The sequence below is a fragment of the Crassostrea angulata genome, chromosome 5 (genome assembly GCF_025612915.1).
Source record: "Crassostrea angulata isolate pt1a10 chromosome 5, ASM2561291v2, whole genome shotgun sequence".
NCBI lineage: Eukaryota > Metazoa > Mollusca > Bivalvia > Ostreida > Ostreidae > Magallana > Magallana angulata.
Genome location: NC_069115.1, coordinates 10,493,154 through 10,514,719, shown reverse-complemented (window position 1 = coordinate 10,514,719; position 21,566 = coordinate 10,493,154). Strand labels below are relative to the sequence as shown.

Below are 21,566 nucleotides of genomic sequence, written 5' to 3'. Positions count from 1 at the left end.
CATTCTCCTCCCCTTACTATGTAGGCAGTATCACTATTTGTAGGATCCTTAAAAATGATAAATTCTAATTCGAAAAAGAAATGAAATAATAAATAAATGAATAGGTGTAATATAAATTAATAACACATTTTAATCAATATTATCAATCTGACATTTCTATGGATTGGTCCATATTAACAGAAAAAGGTCATTTACCAACGTTTTAAAATATTTTCATATGCATTTATAAAATTTTGATTGTCCACAAAGTATCTAGCATAAACCGTTTGATAAAGTACACTTAAGGCCAAAATCAAATAAGAAATACAAGAGGCATTTTTTTTAGAAATTAGATTGTATTACGTAGATTAACACATTTAAAACGTCATTTCTGAAAGTGGAATGGTGTGTTTCGATGGAAAGGCATTGTTAACAGATTCAAAGTATAAGATAAACTAAGAACTCTTATAAAGTATTTTGGTGTGATTGTGTGAGAATTGAACACTACCCGTATATTTTGAAGTTCATAATGAGCACGTGTTAACAGTTGAATACATTTTTGCTCGAAAAGTGCTGCTAGAATTCCGTGTTAGATGTTCCTTTGATGAAGCATGCCATTTCCGTGCAAACTGTGTACAAATAGAGAACTAAACGAATACTTTGATGATAATACAGGATTCTAACAGTGGATTTTACAAAACATAGATTTTTCCTCTGATATGTTTCTGCTTTGTGGAAACCGCGGGCAAATATTGTTGTATTTCATTTTGTACAAAGAAATATGTCAGCTTTTTATAGTCAACACGTGATAATGCACCGAAGTGGCAGTAATGTACTATCCGATTTTACTTTGAAATTGCATTGGTTTTGCAGTAACTAACACTTTAAAGTTTTGATGTCCAACGCTTGCTTTATGTTAACATTACTATTGAGGCCAGACGGATACCAATTTCAAATTAAAAATGAAATTAAGGTGTTAACATTCATATACGTTTTATATTCTTTTTTTCCAGGGTACACATGATAAAAGAGTGGACTTTTAAAAATATGCCCATCATCAATCTCAAACTCACATTAGCATATATGATACTAATTTTTCTTAAAATAGAGGTAAGGTCATTGTTTCTGTCTCATTTTTGTTATGACTCGTACAATTCAATGTTAGTTTGTGTATTAACTTACATGTTAACAACAAAGGCAACACGCTCTAATCAATATCTAACAGAACTTAAGAGTGTTCACCATCATGAAAAAAAAATCCACTTATGATAATAAAAACCCCATCTATTTTGTGTTAAAAACCCTTCATGGCAGTGCTACCCCTGGCATTTTTTACTTTCTAAAAAGTAGGTCAATGACCTACTTTTTGAGATAATGGCTATTGAATATTTTTTGAGAATTTCAGAAAAGTCCCTGAATATTTTACAGTATGATTATAGTTTTCTTAATTGTGAAAATAATAAAAATTGCTTAACTCTTTTAAAAATAAAATACAGTTAATGAAAGGCAGATACACTAAACAGACACAAAGCATTAAGTTTTCATTTACAATTTTCATGAATATTCCAATACGAATTTTCTCTATCAGTTTTCAAATTCCTACCTTCCATTATTGATTCAAACAAAAAACTGAATGATGGTCATACTAAACCATTTATAGCATTAATATTAAACCTGTATATTGACCTTACTCTACAGGCATAAAAGTTATACGAGGTCAATTATCAAAATTTTGAGATATGGTGTATTTTATTGTTTTTAAGCATTTTCAATATTCGAATGGCACACGCTACAAATCTAAACGAAAAAGTGAGACAAGACCAATAGAAAATATGCAAAATTATGATGTATAACAGATAAAATCTTAATTTTGAATATTACAGAAATCTGAAAGTTTTAGTTAGAATTTCTTCTGTTTTGCCAAAAGTCAAACATAATTCCATAATATTGTAAAAATATCGAATGGTCTGTCAGTAATAATTCAATTCATGACTACCTTTAGTTTTTAGAACAAATTTTACTCATGACATTGAACTTTGTAACAATCCAAATTTGAGAACTCAAACCCTGAGTGAACAACGTCCTTAAATAATGTGAAATTTACAATGTTTTGTAACCTGTATGTCTTTTTTGCGCGAACAGAATGGACCAATACTGATTAAAATCAATTGCCTGTGATGAAACATAAAAAGAGAAAACAGGTATTTTTTCGAGTGCTGAGTATGAATGGTTAAGTAAAACTCTTAAATTGGACAGAATGACAGTTGATGAAAGAACCAAGGATGCTGGAATGTTGGTGTCTGGATTATTTCTAAGACAGGTTTTACTCACTTCAAATCTGTTTTTATTAAGTCCTCGACATTGTTTTAAAGTTTGAACAATTCGAAAAACATTAAACGTTATTTTTGCGTTATGATATTTTTTCTCTTCCATAAGTGGATTGTCATTTGCATCGGCAACCAAAAATAAATTCAAAAGTTCTGGGCGAATTTTAATCAAACTAGAAGACTTTAAGTGTTTGTGATAGCCATCAAAGGACAAGGTATCGGGTCGCAACCAAAGGTCGACGACAATCGCTACTTTGCTCTGAACTACTTATAAATAAAAATCAGTCACCCCCAACGGCAGGACAAACAATTCAATTGGTTTATTTCTTTTACATATGTAGTTAAATTATCATATTGGCTGATTTCTTAGAACGTGGATCAGGATATTACATAGAGCTGATTGTTAAAAATAATACTAGATAATGGTTTCAATATTGTTTTTCTTTTCTTTGAAATATTAATTTGATATTTATTACAAAGTCATGTGAAATGATAAGTATAATTCATAATTGACCACACGGTCATGCTTTTATGAATCGCAAAGAAGGGACTGTGGTAAATATATGCAACTGAATCGCAAAATGACACCGCTTAGCACTATAACGTGGAACATTAAGGCAATGCAGAAATTATGTGAGCGAGGTTAAACTGGATGAGGTGGGAAAAATCAGCTTGCAAATGAGCTAGACTGGTTCTTGCAAAGGATTATGGGCAGACCAAGGAACCAGCCTAGCAATATCAAGTACGCGTTTTATTTGAAGTGGGATCGGGAATCCACTCCGTAAGTACATGCTCAAGTTTAAAGACGGTGGGATTGTAAAAAAACGGCTAACATAACGGGAAAACGGTCCCTACTGACTTTTGAGCCATTCACGTAACTTTTAAGTATGATAAAATATGTTTTATGGCATTACCGTAGGGGCGAGCTGAGCAATGAACACAAACCACTATACATCCCATAGACATATCCATTCTTAACCTACATTATGCAATATTAGCTCGGATCAATATATATAAAAGCATATAAGCTTGTGTGTATATTATCTCCTTATCTAAGCCATAATATATTTAAGAGAGCTGGATAGTTGATGCCAGTTTTAGACTTTATTGATCTCCTTAAAATGAAGAGCTCTGTAAAGAGATATAGGAAAATAAACAAATTTGAATGCTAGATATTTGAACATTTGGTTTACTTAATAACAACCACTGTGCCGGATAGGAAAACTTAATATCCTGTAGGAAAACTACATGTCTGATTCAAATTCCTACAGGAAATACCATTCTCCTATAGGAAATATAATTCCTATAGGACTTTTAAAAATTCTATAGTATTGTCAATATTTCCTGTAGGAGATTCAATTCTCCTATGGGAATTATCATTTTCCTATGGGGTATTAATTTTTAAAGGTAAATATCTCACCTGTCAGGTGAAACACATTAAAAATAAAAGTGGTTATATACTCAAAAATGCCACCTTGGCACTGGTATATTTATCCGGCACAGTGTTTTTACAGCTTATAAGTTATAGCGCTTAACAATTAATTAATTAAAAATAAAACAGATCTGATGGTTAATTTTGTTGAACACCCAGCTGTCTTAAGATTTTAAATATACAATATTATTCCACAGCATTGGTTCTTTAAGCTCGCTTCGCTCGTGAGTAACGTTATATTTCGAGCAAAGGTTGATGTCATGAAAGTGAAAACAAGGCAACAGGCAATATATGCGTTCAGCGGCTGCCAACGTAAAATGATTTCTAATGGACCAATCCCATTTGTTGATTTTACGTCGTTTTAAAATACATGTATAGTAAATAATTTCTATATTTAAAAATCGAAAAATCGTTATGATAGATTTTCATTTTTATCTTTAAAAAATCAATATGTTTTTCATTCATCAGTTTTTAAAGCCTTAAAGCTAATTCTCCGACTCTAACCCCCCGCTTTGAAATGTGGGGGGAGGTCTCTCCAGCGCATCTGATGATATAATTAGAGGGTTAGAGTTAAGGGAATCTCGGATAACCTTAATGATTTTACGAGTTAAAGGAATATCGGATAACCTTAATGATTTTATGTTTATGTTTATATTTCCGTCAAAAACACCTGCATTTTGTACACGTATTGCAGTCTTTTTTAAAGGACACCAACTCATAACCATTCATTATTTACTCAAAAGATGTCGAAGGCCAATGGTGAATCGTGTCCAATATCGACAAAAACAGTACAGGTTGTTGAAGATTGTCCAGACAGTTTAGAGAAGTGGAATAGAGCTGCCGAGAGGAAAAACTGCACGGCTTTTGCCACCCAGTGCGACGAACCTAAGAAATTACAATATCATTGTGTCATTAATACATTTGTAAATGAAACAATAGAAGTATGTGCATATGCACAAAATATTGTTCATGGTAAGGAATTGTGAATTCAATGAATATTTGTTATATGGAAAACATTGTTGTTGATGTTTTTTAAACATCAACCAAATTACTAATAATCTACATCTTACATATTTCATCATAAAACGTCTTTTATTATTTATTTTTTTGATTTTATAATATTTATTGTAACTGTAATGGTTTGAAAGATATTTACTTTCACAGGATGAATGACCATCTTTAAGTCCTCCTTAAAGATAGCTTAAAGGTGTTTAAAGGTAGCTTAAAGACGATCTTTAAGCCACCTTTAAGCTACCTTTAAGCTATATGTATTGCTTAAAGGTGGCTTAAAGAAAGCGTAAAGATGGCTTAAAGGCAGCTTAAAGACTATCTTTAAGTCACCTTTAAGCCACCTTTAAGGACAACTTATAGGTCCTTAATGTCCAAACTTCTTTAAGCCACCTTTAAGCCACCTTTAAGCTACCTTTAAGCCACCTTTAAGCCATTAAAAAAAAATTTAATTCAATGTTGTGCTTAATTTCCAACAAAATGTATTAACTTTATGAAAGAAAAGGTATTAAAACGGTTTTTGTTCTAGAAAGAAAAATGAAAAAAACAAACAAAAAAAACCGGCCACGGCGAGAATTGAACCCGGGACCTTTAGTTTACTAGCATCACCACACATCCTCTGCGCCACGGCAACTTACATATATATGAGCTTTTTTATATCCTATATATCAGTGGATATTGAATCACTTGAAAAGATTTTGACAAACCATTCAGTTTGTAACAATCAATTATATCTAATTTATAAATTACATGCATGCATGTATTTAGAATGAAATACGGAACTTGGTCTTCAGTGAACAAAAATATATTATACCTAAATGGAAACCGTTAGGTTCACTATAGTAGGCTTTCTGACATGTAACGTTAGTTAATAAATTTAAACCGAGTAGATATACGTTCATCTTATTTATAGCTATAAAAATTAAAAAGAAAATGAAATCATTTCTTTTATTAAATGCATTGATACTATTAGGGTATTTGTTCAATTTCCCGCAATTTCCAGGTTTTCATGATCGCGGCGCCGTTTCAATATGTTTAAATATTTACATGTAATTGTATGTACATGATTTATAAACTATCAATTCTATAACAAACAAAATTACCAATTACCGGTGACGTATTTACTGCATGTGGCAATTGCAAATGACTTGTACATACAATTGTATGATGTGCCAGGCCGGGTATATTTGACATATTTACCCTTATACATATATTTAAATAATCAACCCCTATTTATGATCACCGGTACATTAATTAATTAGCCTCAAGATTTTACTCTTACATACATGTATCGTTAATTTGTAGACGTAACATCTTTGATACCCAGAGCTAGGAAATAATACTTTGAAAATGAATTACAAATGTAAATTAACTTTTATTCACTAGACTTATCGTATACTCGTACAGACTAAAATTCAACGCCTTTAGAAACCCTGACGTGCACCTGGGCACACGACACACCTGTTGTGTATATCTTGTATATTCTGTGTTAGTTCCAGGGGTTTTCTTAAGTTGGACAAACAATAGACTTTAATTAGATATACACAAACATGCACCTGGGCACACGACACAATTGTTGTGTATATCTTGTATATTCTGTGTTAGTTCCAGGGGTTTTCTTAAGTTGGACAAACAATAGACTCTAATTAGATATACACAAACGAACAAAACTATGTCTAGACAAACACAGCAGTAATATCCTGCCCGATATAACAAAGGCAGTTGAGAGTCTTTTCATCTTTAACAAGTATCTAGCAGATCTAGAGTTAGAAATAATGAAAATTGAAAAAAAAAAATACAAACCTTAAACCGATTAACAAATTAAATCATGCATTTTTGGTTCATTATCTTTATTTTGTTTAATAACCGGATGAACTGAGAGAGAGAGAGAGAGAGAGAGAGAGAGATTTTTTTCACCGATTAATTTATAATAGGAAACAAACATACTTTAATTAGTTTTATGCACATATTAAGATACAGAGACTGCGCTCATCCCTACAATAATTTTGAAACCCCCAAAAAATTATAAAGAATTTTATAACGGCAATCTGTGTCCATCGGAGCGGTGCTGATGATAGCGATCTGTGTTTAATGGAGCGACGATTAAAACCGCCTGGAACACCCCCCCCCCCTTCCTTGGAAATTATATTATCACTCGGATGACCCCCTTCCATCTCTATAAAAGAGCTTTTGCATTTAACTTTATTGTTCAGCTTGATCAATATTGACTTAAAGGCCACTTAAAGACAGTGTAAAGGCAGTGTAAAGAGAGCGTAAATGCCACTTAAAGATGCTTAAAGGTGGCTTAAAGGTGGCTTAAAGAAGTTTGGACATTAAGGACCTATAAGCACTTGCTTAAAGGTGACTTAAAGGCGGCTTAAAGGTCGTATAGCCTTTAAGCTCCTTTAAGTCACCTTTAAGCCACCTTTAAGGACTTGCTTAAAGGTGGTTTTTCGTCCTGTGTTTAGAACTGATTGCAAAAAATACATGACAATATAAATCATATTTTTTATTAATCTTAGTAGGATTTAAACGAACGAAAATAAAATATTTTTTTCAAAGACATCCATTAAATCCTCTTTGATGATTAATGAATATCACTTAAGATAATAATGGTCCGAAACATGTATCAAGGAAGAAAATACCCATCAAAAACTTTAGATAAAGTTAACATATTAGAATGAACTTGTTTTTGGTATTGTTAAATCATACAACGTAAATTGTAAGAGTAAATATTAATTGTATTAATGAAAAACACATCAGTAGCATATTTTAATTTATATCACGATTCAGAAATAGTATTTCATACAGTCATCGTTGAGTTAGTAAAAAAACTTATAAAGCGTGTCTAAATCTTTTCTAATTCAATTATAGCTTTATTAAGTAATATCCATTAATATTTGACTACTCGGGAGATCAACATGTTAAACGACGGCCTTGAATAATGATATGCGTACATCGTCTATAATTATGAAATGTGTTTTGATAACTTTATTCACAGGTCATTGCTCGGAATATAGTATCAGTGGAAACATGGTTCAACGGAACAGCAGAGCTAAATGCTCAATGTTCAAAAACAGCCCCTGTCCAGTTTTTTATCTTTCAACAGAGGCATACAAGTGTGAGTTGACAAGTTGTTACTCTTAAGTCTCAGTATCATACACTAAACCAACCTCATATAAAAATGAAAATGTAAGATCGGATCTACTCGGTGAAATACGACAGAAGTAAGATCAGGTCTCACAGACATCTGACATAAGGATCAGTGATCCAATTTACCCAAACACATTAGTCGACCTTTCCTCAAAGGATATAAGCATAATGCATAGATTAACTAATAATTAATTAATTTTTGATATCATTCATATATATATATATATATATATATATATATATATATATATATATATATATATATATATATATATATATATATATATATATATATATATATATATATATATATATATATATATATATATATATATATATATATATATATATATATATATATATATAACTTTATATATATATATATATATATATATATATATATATATATATATATATATATATATATATATATATAACTTTATATATATATATATATATATATATATATATATATATATATATATATATATATATATATATATATATATATATATATATAAAGTCACAGTGTCCGGTAATATACATGTATATTAAAATGAAAAAAATAACAACACTAATCGCAAAACGTAAGCGCTTTCATTTCTTCCTCAGACGTTTCAACAAGTGACGTTAAAATCAATGACATTATACAAACAATACTATCACGTCACAATATAGTATAAGGAAACAGTTTATCATTTAAGGTAGCTTGCGGGTTTACCTGCTTGTGAGAAAACCTACTTTGAATATTTGTCCACGTGATCCATAGGGTATATAGATTTATTTCTAAAATTTATTTAAGATTCGTCCGCGCGGTAATAATGTTATTGTGTTTCAAATACAGTGTCATTAATAAAATCAAGCAACGCCATTTCAATGAAATATATAATAAAATGCACATTTTAACCGAGAAATTCATAACTAAACTATGCTCCAAACTTTTAAACGATTCAGACGAAATTAATCATACTCAACACAAAAACAGAGGAGATAATTATGAATCAATTCATAAAAAATATCAGTATGTGTTCTCTGCCAATTTTTGGCAAAAAAACTTTAAAGATTTCAAAGATTTCTCAAAACCTAATATTTTCATTACTACGTTAGCCTGACGTCATCATTTCCTTACTTCTTAGAACACCAAAATTGAAATGCATTTATTAACAAGACTAGCTGTTTAACACATTTTAGAACATGTTAATGCTTATTAGACATTATTTTGAATGTTATTAAATGCAATTAATGTAAGGCGGTAAAGATACAGAGAATTGCTATTTTTGTTTTTATTAAACTCTGAGTCAATCAATGCAAAAATAAAATGCCAGGCAACTACTGACATTATAAGTAAGTAATCGAATAAAACAGTTATCTCAAACCAAAAGAAATTTAAGAATTTAATCGGAAGTAGAGATTAGGGAAGTTATAATTTAAAAAAAAAAAGCGAAGTTAATGCATACATTCTATTTTAAAACATGACTTTAAATGGAAGAGGTCTAACGCACACTCATTCTTTATCTTTATAGAATAAAATGTGACAATGTATGTGACATCTTTAAATTTTCAGCACTTGATATTATAAATCTTTGTATAAACAGTCATAAACCGCATATAAGCTTTTTAAAATATTTTCTTTTATACTTCTAAATATCTCATTTGTTATTTTAAAATAAAATTATGAGTTTGCTATGACGGTCAACTCTTTACGTCGATTCTTATTGTGACGTCAGCAAACCCGCGAGCTACGTTAATATTAATTCATTTGATGAGATATCGGCGCTTCTGATTGGTCGAAAAATTTCTATGATACCTGCATCAATAAAATTTTTGCCGGATCTACTTTTTTCAACTGTTCTTATCTAACACTATTTATAGAACGGGAATTTCCAAGATAAACACTGTCAAGAATATGTAAAGTTGTGTCTGTTTTATTGTCAGCAAACAAAATGCAACCTTGTGAATATAAAAAATTGAAAGTTTAACCTTCAAAAATAAACAAAACACATTATTTGATTCACGAAATAGAAAATTAAGCGTCTTCTCACGATTTCGTCTGCTTGAGATCAATCAACATTTACAGCGAGGCTGGCTGTTCCTTTTCCAGGAATATTATAACGAACATATATGCCTATAAACTTTCACGGTAACACTGCTGTTCAAATTTGGTAACGATAATTTTCAAATTTACACACGTACGTGATCGGTCACCAGAAAAAGCGTCGTAAAGAAAATCTATGAGTGGTGCATCAACTCCTTCTGTGCATTCCAAGCGGCTGATATACCATTTAAAGTACATCACTGGTTACCACAACGTTTACAACGTTTTCAAAGAAAAAATTGACCGGAAAACTTTTTCATCAATGCGCTACGCTACGCGCATTGATGAAGTTTTCCGGTCAATTTTTTCTTTGATACGTCGATCAATAGAAAAATCATTATCTTCATTTCTTAAATGCCGTTCATGTTATTGCATAGTAATGCAAAGTAAATACAGATACATTATAATTTTTGGCTAAATCACTGTTCAAAGATGATTTGGGAATTTGTATAAAATGTTTTTCTTTTTCTCTCCTTTCCACTACGTTGTCGCTATAAAACTTGTAAAGCGGAATCACGGTAAAATGGCCTTTCCCGCAAATATCTAAATGTTCGCTAACTTTTATTTTACGGTATTCTGGATGTAGAATTTGCTGTTTATGAACTCGGATCCTAGTACGGAGTGTAGTTCCGGTTTCGCCGATGCAGTATTGTCCACATCCCCCGCACATTATACAATATATAAGGTTTTTAGTTCCGCACGTCATGCTGGAGTTTACTTTAAATTCCCGGTCTCCTATTTTGAAAATATTTCCTTCCTTTAAATATGGACAGGTTCCACATCGTTGATCTGGACATTTTCGAACTGTATGCAAATTGTTATCGCGGAAGTTAGATTTGCAAAGAATGCGTTTCAGATTTTTAGGTTGTCTTTTACTTTCGATTACGCGGAAATTTTCGAGAACTTTGGACATCCTTTCATCTGTTTTGAGTCCTTCGTTTAGGTGTTTAACAAACGGTGTAATATTCTTAGTTTTCGGATTGTAGGTGGTAACAAATGGAATGATTTCTTGTGTTGTTACATCAGGGGACGGAGTATTTATTAATTGTTTCCGGTCGAGATTTTTAGATTTTTCAATTCCATCTTCGATTAATTTTATAGGGTATCCCTGCTTGCGAAGATATTTTTTCATTTCTTCCAGACGTTGATTCCTTTTCTGTTTGTCGCTTACTATGATGCATATCCTCCGGGCTAAATTGTATGGAATCGCACGTTTTCTGTGCCTTTTCTGTGCCTTGGTGGCATGAATTGAAATGGAGGTATTGGTGCGTATCCGTTGGTTTGTAGTAGATATCTGTTGATAAGCTCTCTCGTGAGTTATACATATGTCCAAAAATGAAAAATCATGTTGACTCTCTTTAACTGTAAATTTGATGTCAGGGTCAATATTATTTAAAAGTTCATGGAATGCTTCTAAATCAAGGATTTCCTGATTCCAGATAATAAAGCAGTCGTCCAAGTATCTCTTCCACGTTTTCTATCTTTTACTTTTGAATAAGTAGATCAATGACCTAGCGCTGGTTACCTCTGAATTTTTATAGAAAAATCATTTAGAAATGTCCATATTTGCCGAGGATTTTTTTTTTAATTCCAATATCATTTCAAAAAATTTAACGTTTTAGAAAATAGAAAGCAGGGAAATAGTGATAGCGTTACTAATGATATGTACCAATTTCTTCATAGAAGACCAAAGTTTTAAATTATTCAAGTTCAAATTTTAACCAAGTATTACAAGAAACAGACCAATAGGAGCTCTAAACCATTGATTGGTTTAAAACTTCATATAATGTCTATAAGGTATTAAAAATATACAGGACCAATATTCAAAGTTTTTAGAGCTGCTATCTGGACACTTTGTGTATTTTTTAACTTTTCTTAATGCGTTTCAGCCATTTATTTGAAATAAAATATGAGATAATAGAGCCTAAATCTTTGTTAAAAAAACCCATATAATACGACAAAACACACACAAATTTAACTTTTCCAAATATATTGCTACCAAGTTTAATTGAGAAATTGAATATGATTCTTTTCCTTATTTTTAATTAAAATTTCCTCTTTTTCAATGTAAATCTACCTTTGTTATGGCATATCTTCGTAGAAAAAAAAAGCCAACCCAAAACATAGATATTAACATAGATATTAATTTATAATTATATCATTGTTTTTGTGTTCTTAAAACATTTTTTAACTTTAGATATTGATTTTTTTTTAAATAATGTTTTGAAACCTCAAACCACGAGTAAACTAAACATTTAAAAAATGTAAAAATAAATATATAGATATAGCGTAACGGTTTTTGTCAAATCTTTTTTTTTTTAACTGTGATGAAATCAGTAATGCAAGAAAAGTAATTGAATACTATTATTTGTGTATCATAGTAAGATTATCACAGAGACCATCATTAAGAATATCTTTGTTTCCCCTAAACCGACTCTAAATTTTGAAATTTGGTTGGTAGGTAGGTAAATCATTTTTTTTTCTGCCAGGGCATACATGTAACATAAAATACATTATAAATTTGAAATAAAAAACCCAATTCATTCTTTAATTTAAAAAAAAAAAATAAACAAAATATGACCATTGGTAAACAAATTCTTATACCTGTTTTCATGGAATGTAAAACAAATTTAAAATTAAATTCACAAATTTATATTGTTTATCTTAAATTTAACCATAATTGTATCAATGACTAGATGCGCATGAATAGATTTATTATCATTCGTATGTTGCTGTACATGTTAACCTATATTTTTAAATATCATTTTAATGATAATGTGCATACTTCAAATCAATTAGTTTTTCAAAATTTGGTTTATAAAATGTCTTAAAGTATATTAAAACAATAAATGATATTTGATAATCTTAAGGTAATAAAATAAATGTAAAATATATGTGGAATCATATTTAATGATTCTATAATATTTAGTTTACACAAAATCACTACACTTGCGGAGAACAGCCTTCTTTGCCGAGGGAATGGTGTCTATACAAAGATATATTAACCCAAATTTGAAATTTAATGCCTGGGGGAAAATAACTATATAGATAATTAAGAATTTTGTAAATTTACCCAATTTCACTTTAATTAAATTAATTCCCAAACTAACTCTTTTGAATTTTGACGAATTTAAGAGAACTGCTTAAATTTTTCACATCATAAAGAATCTTTCATTTTACAGGTATCAACCTAATTTTTGGGAGATTTATTACTCGCTAACATTCAACCTTAATTAAAATTGGATTAAAACTTAAGCAAGTTAATAAAAAATAAAACAACTTCTAAAACTTTTAAAAACTTCTCCAATCCATTAAATCTAGTTTATTTGATGCATTCATACATTTTATAGATAACACGTCTATAAATTTGTGTTGGCCAAATGACAAATAACATCAGTCTCTGTACTTCTGTGTATTTTAGAGGCATAAGTCCAAATACTTGACCCAATTACAACCGTTGTGTAGAAGACCATTTTAATTTTTAAGATAACGGTAGACATATGATTTTATGATTATTTAGCATTAATTTAGCAGAGTTATTAATCTATTTTTAAGTTAACAACTATTTCTAATAACATCAAAGGTAATGTACATTATTTGTAATTTTCAATGCACAGTAGGCTTTAAGTTGCATCACCCGTGTTCATACCCAACAAATGTTTTACAATCCCGAATTATTAATCAATTAGTCACAATAATGGTTAATTGAGGCTGTGTAAACGTCTTTAAGATTAGCCGATTATCATTCTAATGTTCCTGGGGTTAGTTTACACGGTTGTACACTCAGAATACAGGGAAACTTAAAAATTCCTTTCGGAGGATTTTCCGGCGGAAGTTCCGATTAAAAAACGAGTATTTCGCCCATGTTGATGATCATGGCTAACAAAATGATTGTAAAATGAACAAATTGTTGGTCTTCTGAAAACGAATTTGGATAAAATTAAGTTTCTTAAAAAAAATCTCTATTCAATGTGGTAAAAAAAAATCAATTCAGTCGATTGCGTTAGGGAAACATTGGTATTTTTTTTTTATATTTTTGCTCAAGGTCAAATGTTTATTTTGTTTCTTTAGAAGTTTCATCATTCAAAGCAAGTATATAAGGAACAGTAATGTTTTAATTGTAACATTATTTTGCAAACATGATCATCGCACCTTTTTTATGTTCGTAGTGAAAACTCGGTTACTTTTTCACAGAAAGAGAAAACAGTAAATGGGGACAAAAAATAAATGGACAAAAATAATTTTACAGATCCAGGCTGCTATGAACAGACAAAGAAAGGAAATTCACTTATGGATACCAGATTATTAATAAACAAGACAGATGATATACCAAACACTGCAATTGTGCCATGCAATACAGACTGGTAAGTGTAAGTAATTGCAATTGCCTAATATATCTCGTTTTAGTCCAAGAGTAATGAAGTTACCGGGGTATTTTTAATTGCATACAACTCTAGAAAAACCTCGTCAAAAGATGCAATAACATATCTTTCAGAAATGCTTTTAATCAATTCATCTTTCTGAAATCTTCCTGAAATCTTTCAGGTTAAGATGTCTTAGCTGTTTAAACGATGGAAATTTTACAATCAAGGATTGTACTTCTTAACAAAACCGTCAAATATACTTAAAATGAAATAATTCAAACGTGTTCTATTACGATTCACTTTCGTTTCAGCAACTCTTTATTAACTCTTTGTTAAAAGTTTTGATCCAAAAATATATGCATAATATTTTTAAAAAGTGTACATGTCCCATACATAAATGCTGGGATCTGTAGTCTTTGATCAATGTATTTTTCTACTTATCTATAAGAAAAATGATATGGCAAAAGTATTGTGATATGCGAATCCAATGGCTTTATGGTTTTAACTTTTTTTTCAAATACATTTATGTTTCAGTTCAGCAAAGAAAGAAAAAACAGCTATTGAGCGTTCAGTTTTACTTGTTATTGCCATAATGTCAACTTTATTCAATGGAGTATTACTCATCTTGGTGTGTTGCCAATGGGAAAAGAAGAATGACCTTACAGAGGAAAGCAGTCTGAAAATGGTAATGTAATTTTTTACTGTTTTATAGTTTAAACAGTACAAATCATTCCTACTTATTAATTTCATTTATCATATAACCTGTATTCTTTCTAGAAAAAAGGACGATCTGTTGAAGATAACTGACTTTTATAGGTGTAAGTGAGAAGATAAAAGGTGTAAAAAGCTACAAGTAAAACAAAACATTCATAACAATACTACATGTACCAAAACAGTTGTAACACTTTTCCAAATTACATATGTATCTATAATTCCCTAAAAACGATATCCTTAGTTCTAAGAGAGTTACAGTTCATGCACACAGTGCATAGCATTTAGAAAAGTCACATATAATGAACCACAAAAGAAATGTCGAAACATTGAGCTTGATATATAAAATAAAATTTCAAAATAGTATACCAAATTTGTTAATATTTCGGATATTTGTTGAAACAAATATCTCTATTCTATGACTTGCTATAATCGCTATTTTTACGGTTGAATGCACCTTCATGAAACACGAAAAACAAGGCGTATGAACACAGTCGACGTTACAATGCAACAAACAAATCGGTCGCTTAAGAGTTGCAAGGCAGCCTCAGGATAGGTACATGAACATTCTTCTTCATCATTTGCAAGATCGAATCGTACCACAGCATAGACATCCCGACAGACAATAGGAGTTTATTAGAGACCAGTTAGCGATAATAAGATTCGTGGTAGGTAATTAGCTTATAACCAGCATGTCGCCGTCCAGCAAAATGTCTAAACCTCAAACCTAGACAAACCTAGACACTGTCAGGAACGCTTACAGTGGGCTACAGATCGACGGAATTGGCGTCATCAATAAAGAGGGAGCATCTCCTTCTCTGACGAAATCAGTTATTTCATTTAGACCGCTGATAGTAGAAATAGAGTATGGCGCACGCGAGGAGAACGGTATTATGACGATTGTGTTGTAGAAGAAGACTCCTGGGGAGGGCCAAGAATCATATAATGGGGTGGTTTTGATTTATTCAGAAGGTTTTGACCTGTCCAGTTGTTTTTTTTTCTTCAAAATATTGGTCCAGACAGACCAGAGACAATAGTTTGACAGCTGCCCGATATATCAATCAAGTTCTTCAACCTCATATTGTGCAACATATTGCTCGATATCAGAAACTGTTCCAGCATAGCAATGCCCGTGTACACATGACTAGAGCTACTAAAGACATTTTGGAGCAGAATAACTTTAGAGTCATGCCTTGGCCGGCTTTGAATCAAGCTTTTAAACATAGTTGACGTTAATGGGATGAGATTCAAAGACGCTTAATTATTTTTAACCAAGGCCGACAACTGCTAATGAACTTAAGGCATCCTTTTTCTGGACACGGAACGACATCCCAATAACACTCGTCAATCGTCTGATTCACTTCATGAACAGAAGATTTGCTGCTGTAATTAACGTTGATAGAGGTCACACTTGCTACTGAAAGCTTAATACTTAATATTTTATCAGATCTTACTCGATGTATTTATTAAAGTTAGTATGCAAATAAATAATTTTGTGCACCTTGCTTCAACTTTCTGACCATGACATGGTTCTAAACTTTAAATATTGCCTATTGCTATGCTGTATGCGTTAATAGATGCGACGTTTCTTTTGCCGCTCAGTACATAATGCAAACAAATTTGACCTATTTATTATGCTATTGACAGAGTAGATTTGAGTATTACTTTAAATACACAACGTTATTTTATGATCAATTAATTCCTAGCACTCAAATTTTTTGATATCCAAGAATCTAGAAAAAAAACACGTTTTATTATACCTATGTGAATATTCTCTATGTATTAAAGCGGATAGATATGCTATTCTATCTAACCGTGAAATAGTTTTAGTGTTATCTGCCCATAATGATTGAAAAGTCATCGAAACTGTTCACCGGCGGCATTTGATTTGCCTCGTTTTAAACTCGCAACATCTCTTGTGTCATCCAAGTCGCTACATTTAATTCCGATAACTATACTATGAAAATCTGCATCGCCGACAAATAAAGTTTTCTTCGGTAAAATAAAATACCTATTTACTGACTATTCGGAACAAGTTTATTGTCCCTTCCGACAGCAACTAGTTCCCTTAACTTCGCCTCTGTCTTTAGGGACAAGAAAATCGGTATATAATATTCACCTGGACGTTATCTAGGAGGTCAATATAACATTTGATTTTTTCTACACTTGACTAATAATAAATCGGGAATTTCCAAAATGATATCTTCATTCGTGGTGTCTTTTGAATCATCGCGTTTCTAATGTGATCGGCTGTGCCTTCAAAATTTGATGGTGATGAAGTTTTTTTCGCTTAATAACACTGAAATCGGTTTTTTCTATATTAATAATAATGATATAAAAAATCAATTATTGCTATTTTTTCGATCAATTTAGCTCGGTGAATATTGTACTTCGTGGGTGGCTTATTCATCGTACTGAACTCACAAATAGCAATATATGTAGTTGTATACTATAGTGAGTTATAACTATTAGGTGTACATTGACAGTTACAAAACTGTTTACTTGAGAGATTAAGACAGTAATCAATTTGACTTGATAGATGTTTATAAAATGCATTTTTCTCTGACTTGATACAATGTGCAATAATTTAAAATAAATCACAAAAAATCAGAGGGGGAGCCATTAACCGTAGTCATAGTTAATTTGAGTTCACAACGCACTAAATACAACTTGTTAGCTTGGCACATGTAATAACTATGGTGTACATTTTGCTGGTATAGGTAGCAGTGGACGAAAGACCTGGTCAAAATTTTGAAATAAAGGGAGGACTTAAGGTTTGGCTGGTTATTTGAGGGGTATAAATTGCTAGAATATTTATTGCATTCATTTTGTGGACAGAGGAGCTCATGTGAATTTTACTGATAATAGATGACACTTTAATACTGGTAGCACATTTCATCAGATATGAAATGAAAATAAGAAACTGTGGCCGAAATTTTCACTTTCGCACTTGTGCTTGAAAAGTAGGGTGGGTTCAGAACACGAAATGTCACTCGGAAAGAAACTGATTGACGCCCCATCAATTGGTGATTATTTTGATGGGTATACAGTAAGCTACCAATCCTATGGTAGTTTATGGCAGTTGCTCGGGTCTGGAGCGTGGTGCTGGACCCGTGAAAATGTGAAAAAGGGCAATTTTTCAGAAATGTTTTACACCGTCCCTGGCTATTCTATAGAGTGGTATATGTAAGTTGTACTTGTTTTATTCTGAAATGTTTACAAATTCTCAAGAGTCGGGACCATGTATCCCCTGCATGCACACCAATTTTTAGTAAATTTAAAAATCCACTGAAAAATTAAATCACACATCTGAGCACTATCTGTCTTACATTTCCTCGACCAAAAAAATATCCCCTGCCACCATAGCTTATTCGAAAAAAGGGAAGCTTAAGTTAAGTGATAGTCGAGTACTCGTTGAGTTATTTGAAATAAACATTGTTTTCAAACAAAACCATGCTTTATTCCCATCTAACGTGAAAAGAAAGTGAACATTAAAAAAATCATGGGTTCAAATCATGAGTTTGTAAGAAGATACTTCATTAAGAATAACTAATTCTTGCAAACCATTAGCACCGTCTGTCATATTGTTAAAATCATTACAAACCTTGGTTATCCGTATTACTATCCAAGAGAGGGCAGCACTGACGCTGATGTTAATGAGACACATGATATTTGTACAGACGCTTAGTTACATTAAAATGTAATCATTAAAATGTGAACTGAAACATGAAATGGAATCAAAACGTTATCATTTTGACAGAATTTATTGAGGAAGATTTCGTTTCTCTGAATGATGCCTTTTCAAGAGTAACTGTTAATCTATATTTTGTGGTCAAATTTTTGATACAATATAAATAGTCACATAAGGGTCAGTAGAAATATATTGAATCATTGTCTCTTGACAGTTGAAAAGTTTGCTTCACACCCAGTCATAATGTTCCTTAATAAGTTCCATCAACATTATATAAACATTGACCCAGTCACCAAAAGGAATGTATCTACGTTAGAGAAGAAATAAATACTAGGTAAATTGGATTTCTTCTGTAAACTTTTCACCAAGAGTATATATATCATATTAGTTATAAAACCCTTTTGAGACTGAATAATAATCAAATTTGAAGGCGTCAAAAGACTGGTCACAAACTATTTGTTTTTCTGAAAAGATATCTTTGAAATTAAAAAAAAATGAGTTTTCGCATCAAATGAGAAATCCTCTCACAGACTGATAGACGAAGTTATGTGCACCAGCTTTATAACAATTATTATAGTTTAATAAAGTTTAGCTCTACAGTGTAAAATGATACTTATTGTTAATGTTAGAGGATCATACAGCTAAATTTCTCGAGAAATAAAAAAGATAAATTGAAAATTATTGTATAATAAAGTTCAAAACACAAGAAATATAACACTGTGTTAATTATGTGTAACAACAACGATTATAAGATTATCTAAAATGCAAATTTTTTATATACTTCATAAGAAACCTAAACAATGATTACCCTTTAAATTAAATTCTTCTTTTTTAATGAATCAAATGCAAAATTTATAAAAAAAAAAACAAAAAAAAAACCCAGAATGGCATCCATTTCACTTATAATTAAGTTTATTTCTTTTCAAAATTACATTTCCGCCGTTATAATTTCTCTTTTTCCCATTTATTTGAAAATTGTAGTAAAAAGGCACCAACTGTTGAAATCTAATAAAAAAAAAACCATGACCTCCGGAATTGTTTCTGAAATGATATCGTAGTTGATTATTTTCTTTGCGCATTAACTCGTAATTTGGCATACATAAAGTGATAGACATCAGTTTTAAAGAAAACAATAAAACCATTTAAACTGTTTAAATATGTTCCTTTTCATATCTTCTTAATGCATTTTAAAATGAAAATTTCATAACGCCTTTAAATTGTTGAGTGAATTTTACTTTTTTCTTCGGCTTTATCATAGTTTATAATACCGTAAAATTTGCAGTCATAAGCGCTATTTAATCATTTAAAGTCAAAACATTTTTTTAACTCATTTAAGTAACAGACAACGATGATTTAAACAAAATACAAAAAAATTGGTTTAACATTTCTCATACGATTGCATTAGAATTAGAAAGTTGCGCAATGTCATGAGCTTTCAAACGGTATGCAGCGTCGGTAATCAATGATATGAACAGTTCTGAGAGATATTAAGGTTACTAAGGTGATTAAAATCCAAAAAAAAAATATACAGACCTGATTCATTTTTGATATTTCAAAGGAGTTGCAAACATTTTATGTACGATGAAAATCGAAACATTGATCTTCTTGATTGATGAGTTTCTGTATAAAGATCTTACAGATTCTGAATTAGTTAAAAGATCGTTTCATGAAAATATAAATCATATAAAGTGTCATATTAAATTGATTAAAATGCAATTTAACCGATGTTGTCTATTTCGATTTTGTAGAGACCATTATCAAGAAAAGAAACATATCTCACTTTTTCAAGAAATTCATGTCCTGGATCAAGTTACAAATATGAATTTCCCACCACTGTCAGCAGAATTTAACACAAGTACATGTCTGGTGTAATAAAAAAACAAATGTTCTTGAAAAACACACGTGCAGGATTTTTTTGAGTGCATGTGATTCATATGGTGATAGCTGTTTCAATGAAAGGCCATCATTAAAGAGATGACAGCTGAATCAAAATCTCAATATCAGTTTTTCTTCGCAAATATAACATGTTTACAGCTGTTAATGATGATTTTTTTTTATTTTTTTTATTTTTTATTAGAAAGCATAGTTAGAACATTTGCAATTTGTTGTAGGTGCTCTCTCTTTTGTATAAAGGAATTTTGTAGCAAGAGTTGGGTATGCAAATTATATTTAAAGTAAGTATTTTGCCTTTTGAAAGATTATAAATCTGACAAAATTAAAATCATGTATTTACGTTACCGCTTCTTCTTCTTAGTCCAGTTGTTTTGATCAATGTTTGACATTTTACTGATATCTTATAAACATTTAACCTAGGCATGTTTACAGTTATAATATTTTTAAAGTGATATTTGTCGGTTATTTAATATAAGTCGTTTTATTTTTACTACTCACGTTTTCCATTGATGACGTTGTGTTCATATTCTATTATATGCTAATCAATTTACTATCATACACCAAATTAAATATCTTAGCAAAAGCTTTTACTTACACATCCATTGTAAGTAAATAGCTATTACATATAAACTGTTTTGTAATTTTTTTTTTTTTACAATTTTCAACGTTTGAATTGTTCACTTATCTTGAAGATTCGTTTTTTTTTTTTACAACGGGCAAAAATGGTTTTATTTCCATAATTGTGCTTATTTAATGCATACATACTATTTTTATCACACGAAATATCTTAAGCAAAAGTTCTATGAATTTATCGCTGCATGTATGTTATGCATATTTTTTTTTACTTATTTATGATACCTAGAAAATGTGTTTTTTTTTAAAGTTGTTTTTATAATTTATCAAATTTTAATGT

The 21,566-nt window shown here is 30.8% G+C and overlaps 1 protein-coding gene across 1 annotated transcript; it reads left to right on the top strand.

Moving 5' to 3' along the window:
* The first annotated feature begins 1,017 nt into the window (after positions 1-1,017).
* LOC128185013 (uncharacterized) lies at positions 1,018-21,501 on the top strand. The gene is made up of 6 exons (XM_052854683.1): positions 1,018-1,089; positions 4,482-4,710; positions 7,748-7,867; positions 14,244-14,358; positions 14,893-15,043; positions 20,509-21,501. The coding sequence occupies exons 1-6, from the start codon at positions 1,027-1,029 to the stop codon at positions 20,608-20,610; spliced, it is 780 nt and encodes a 259-aa protein (XP_052710643.1). The 5' UTR covers positions 1,018-1,026; the 3' UTR covers positions 20,611-21,501.
* The last annotated feature ends 65 nt before the right edge of the window (positions 21,502-21,566 follow it).

Bases quoted from the DNA above. Each gene is read 5' to 3' on its own strand.
- LOC128185013 (XM_052854683.1), top strand. From the start codon at position 1,027: ATGCCCATCATCAATCTCAAACTCACATTAGCATATATGATACTAATT. The intron at 1,090-4,481 runs GTAAGGTCATTG...TTTACTCAAAAG, and splicing joins TAATTTTTCTTAAAATAGAG to ATGTCGAAGGCCAATGGTGA. The intron at 15,044-20,508 runs GTAATGTAATTT...TCGATTTTGTAG, and splicing joins AGGAAAGCAGTCTGAAAATG to AGACCATTATCAAGAAAAGA.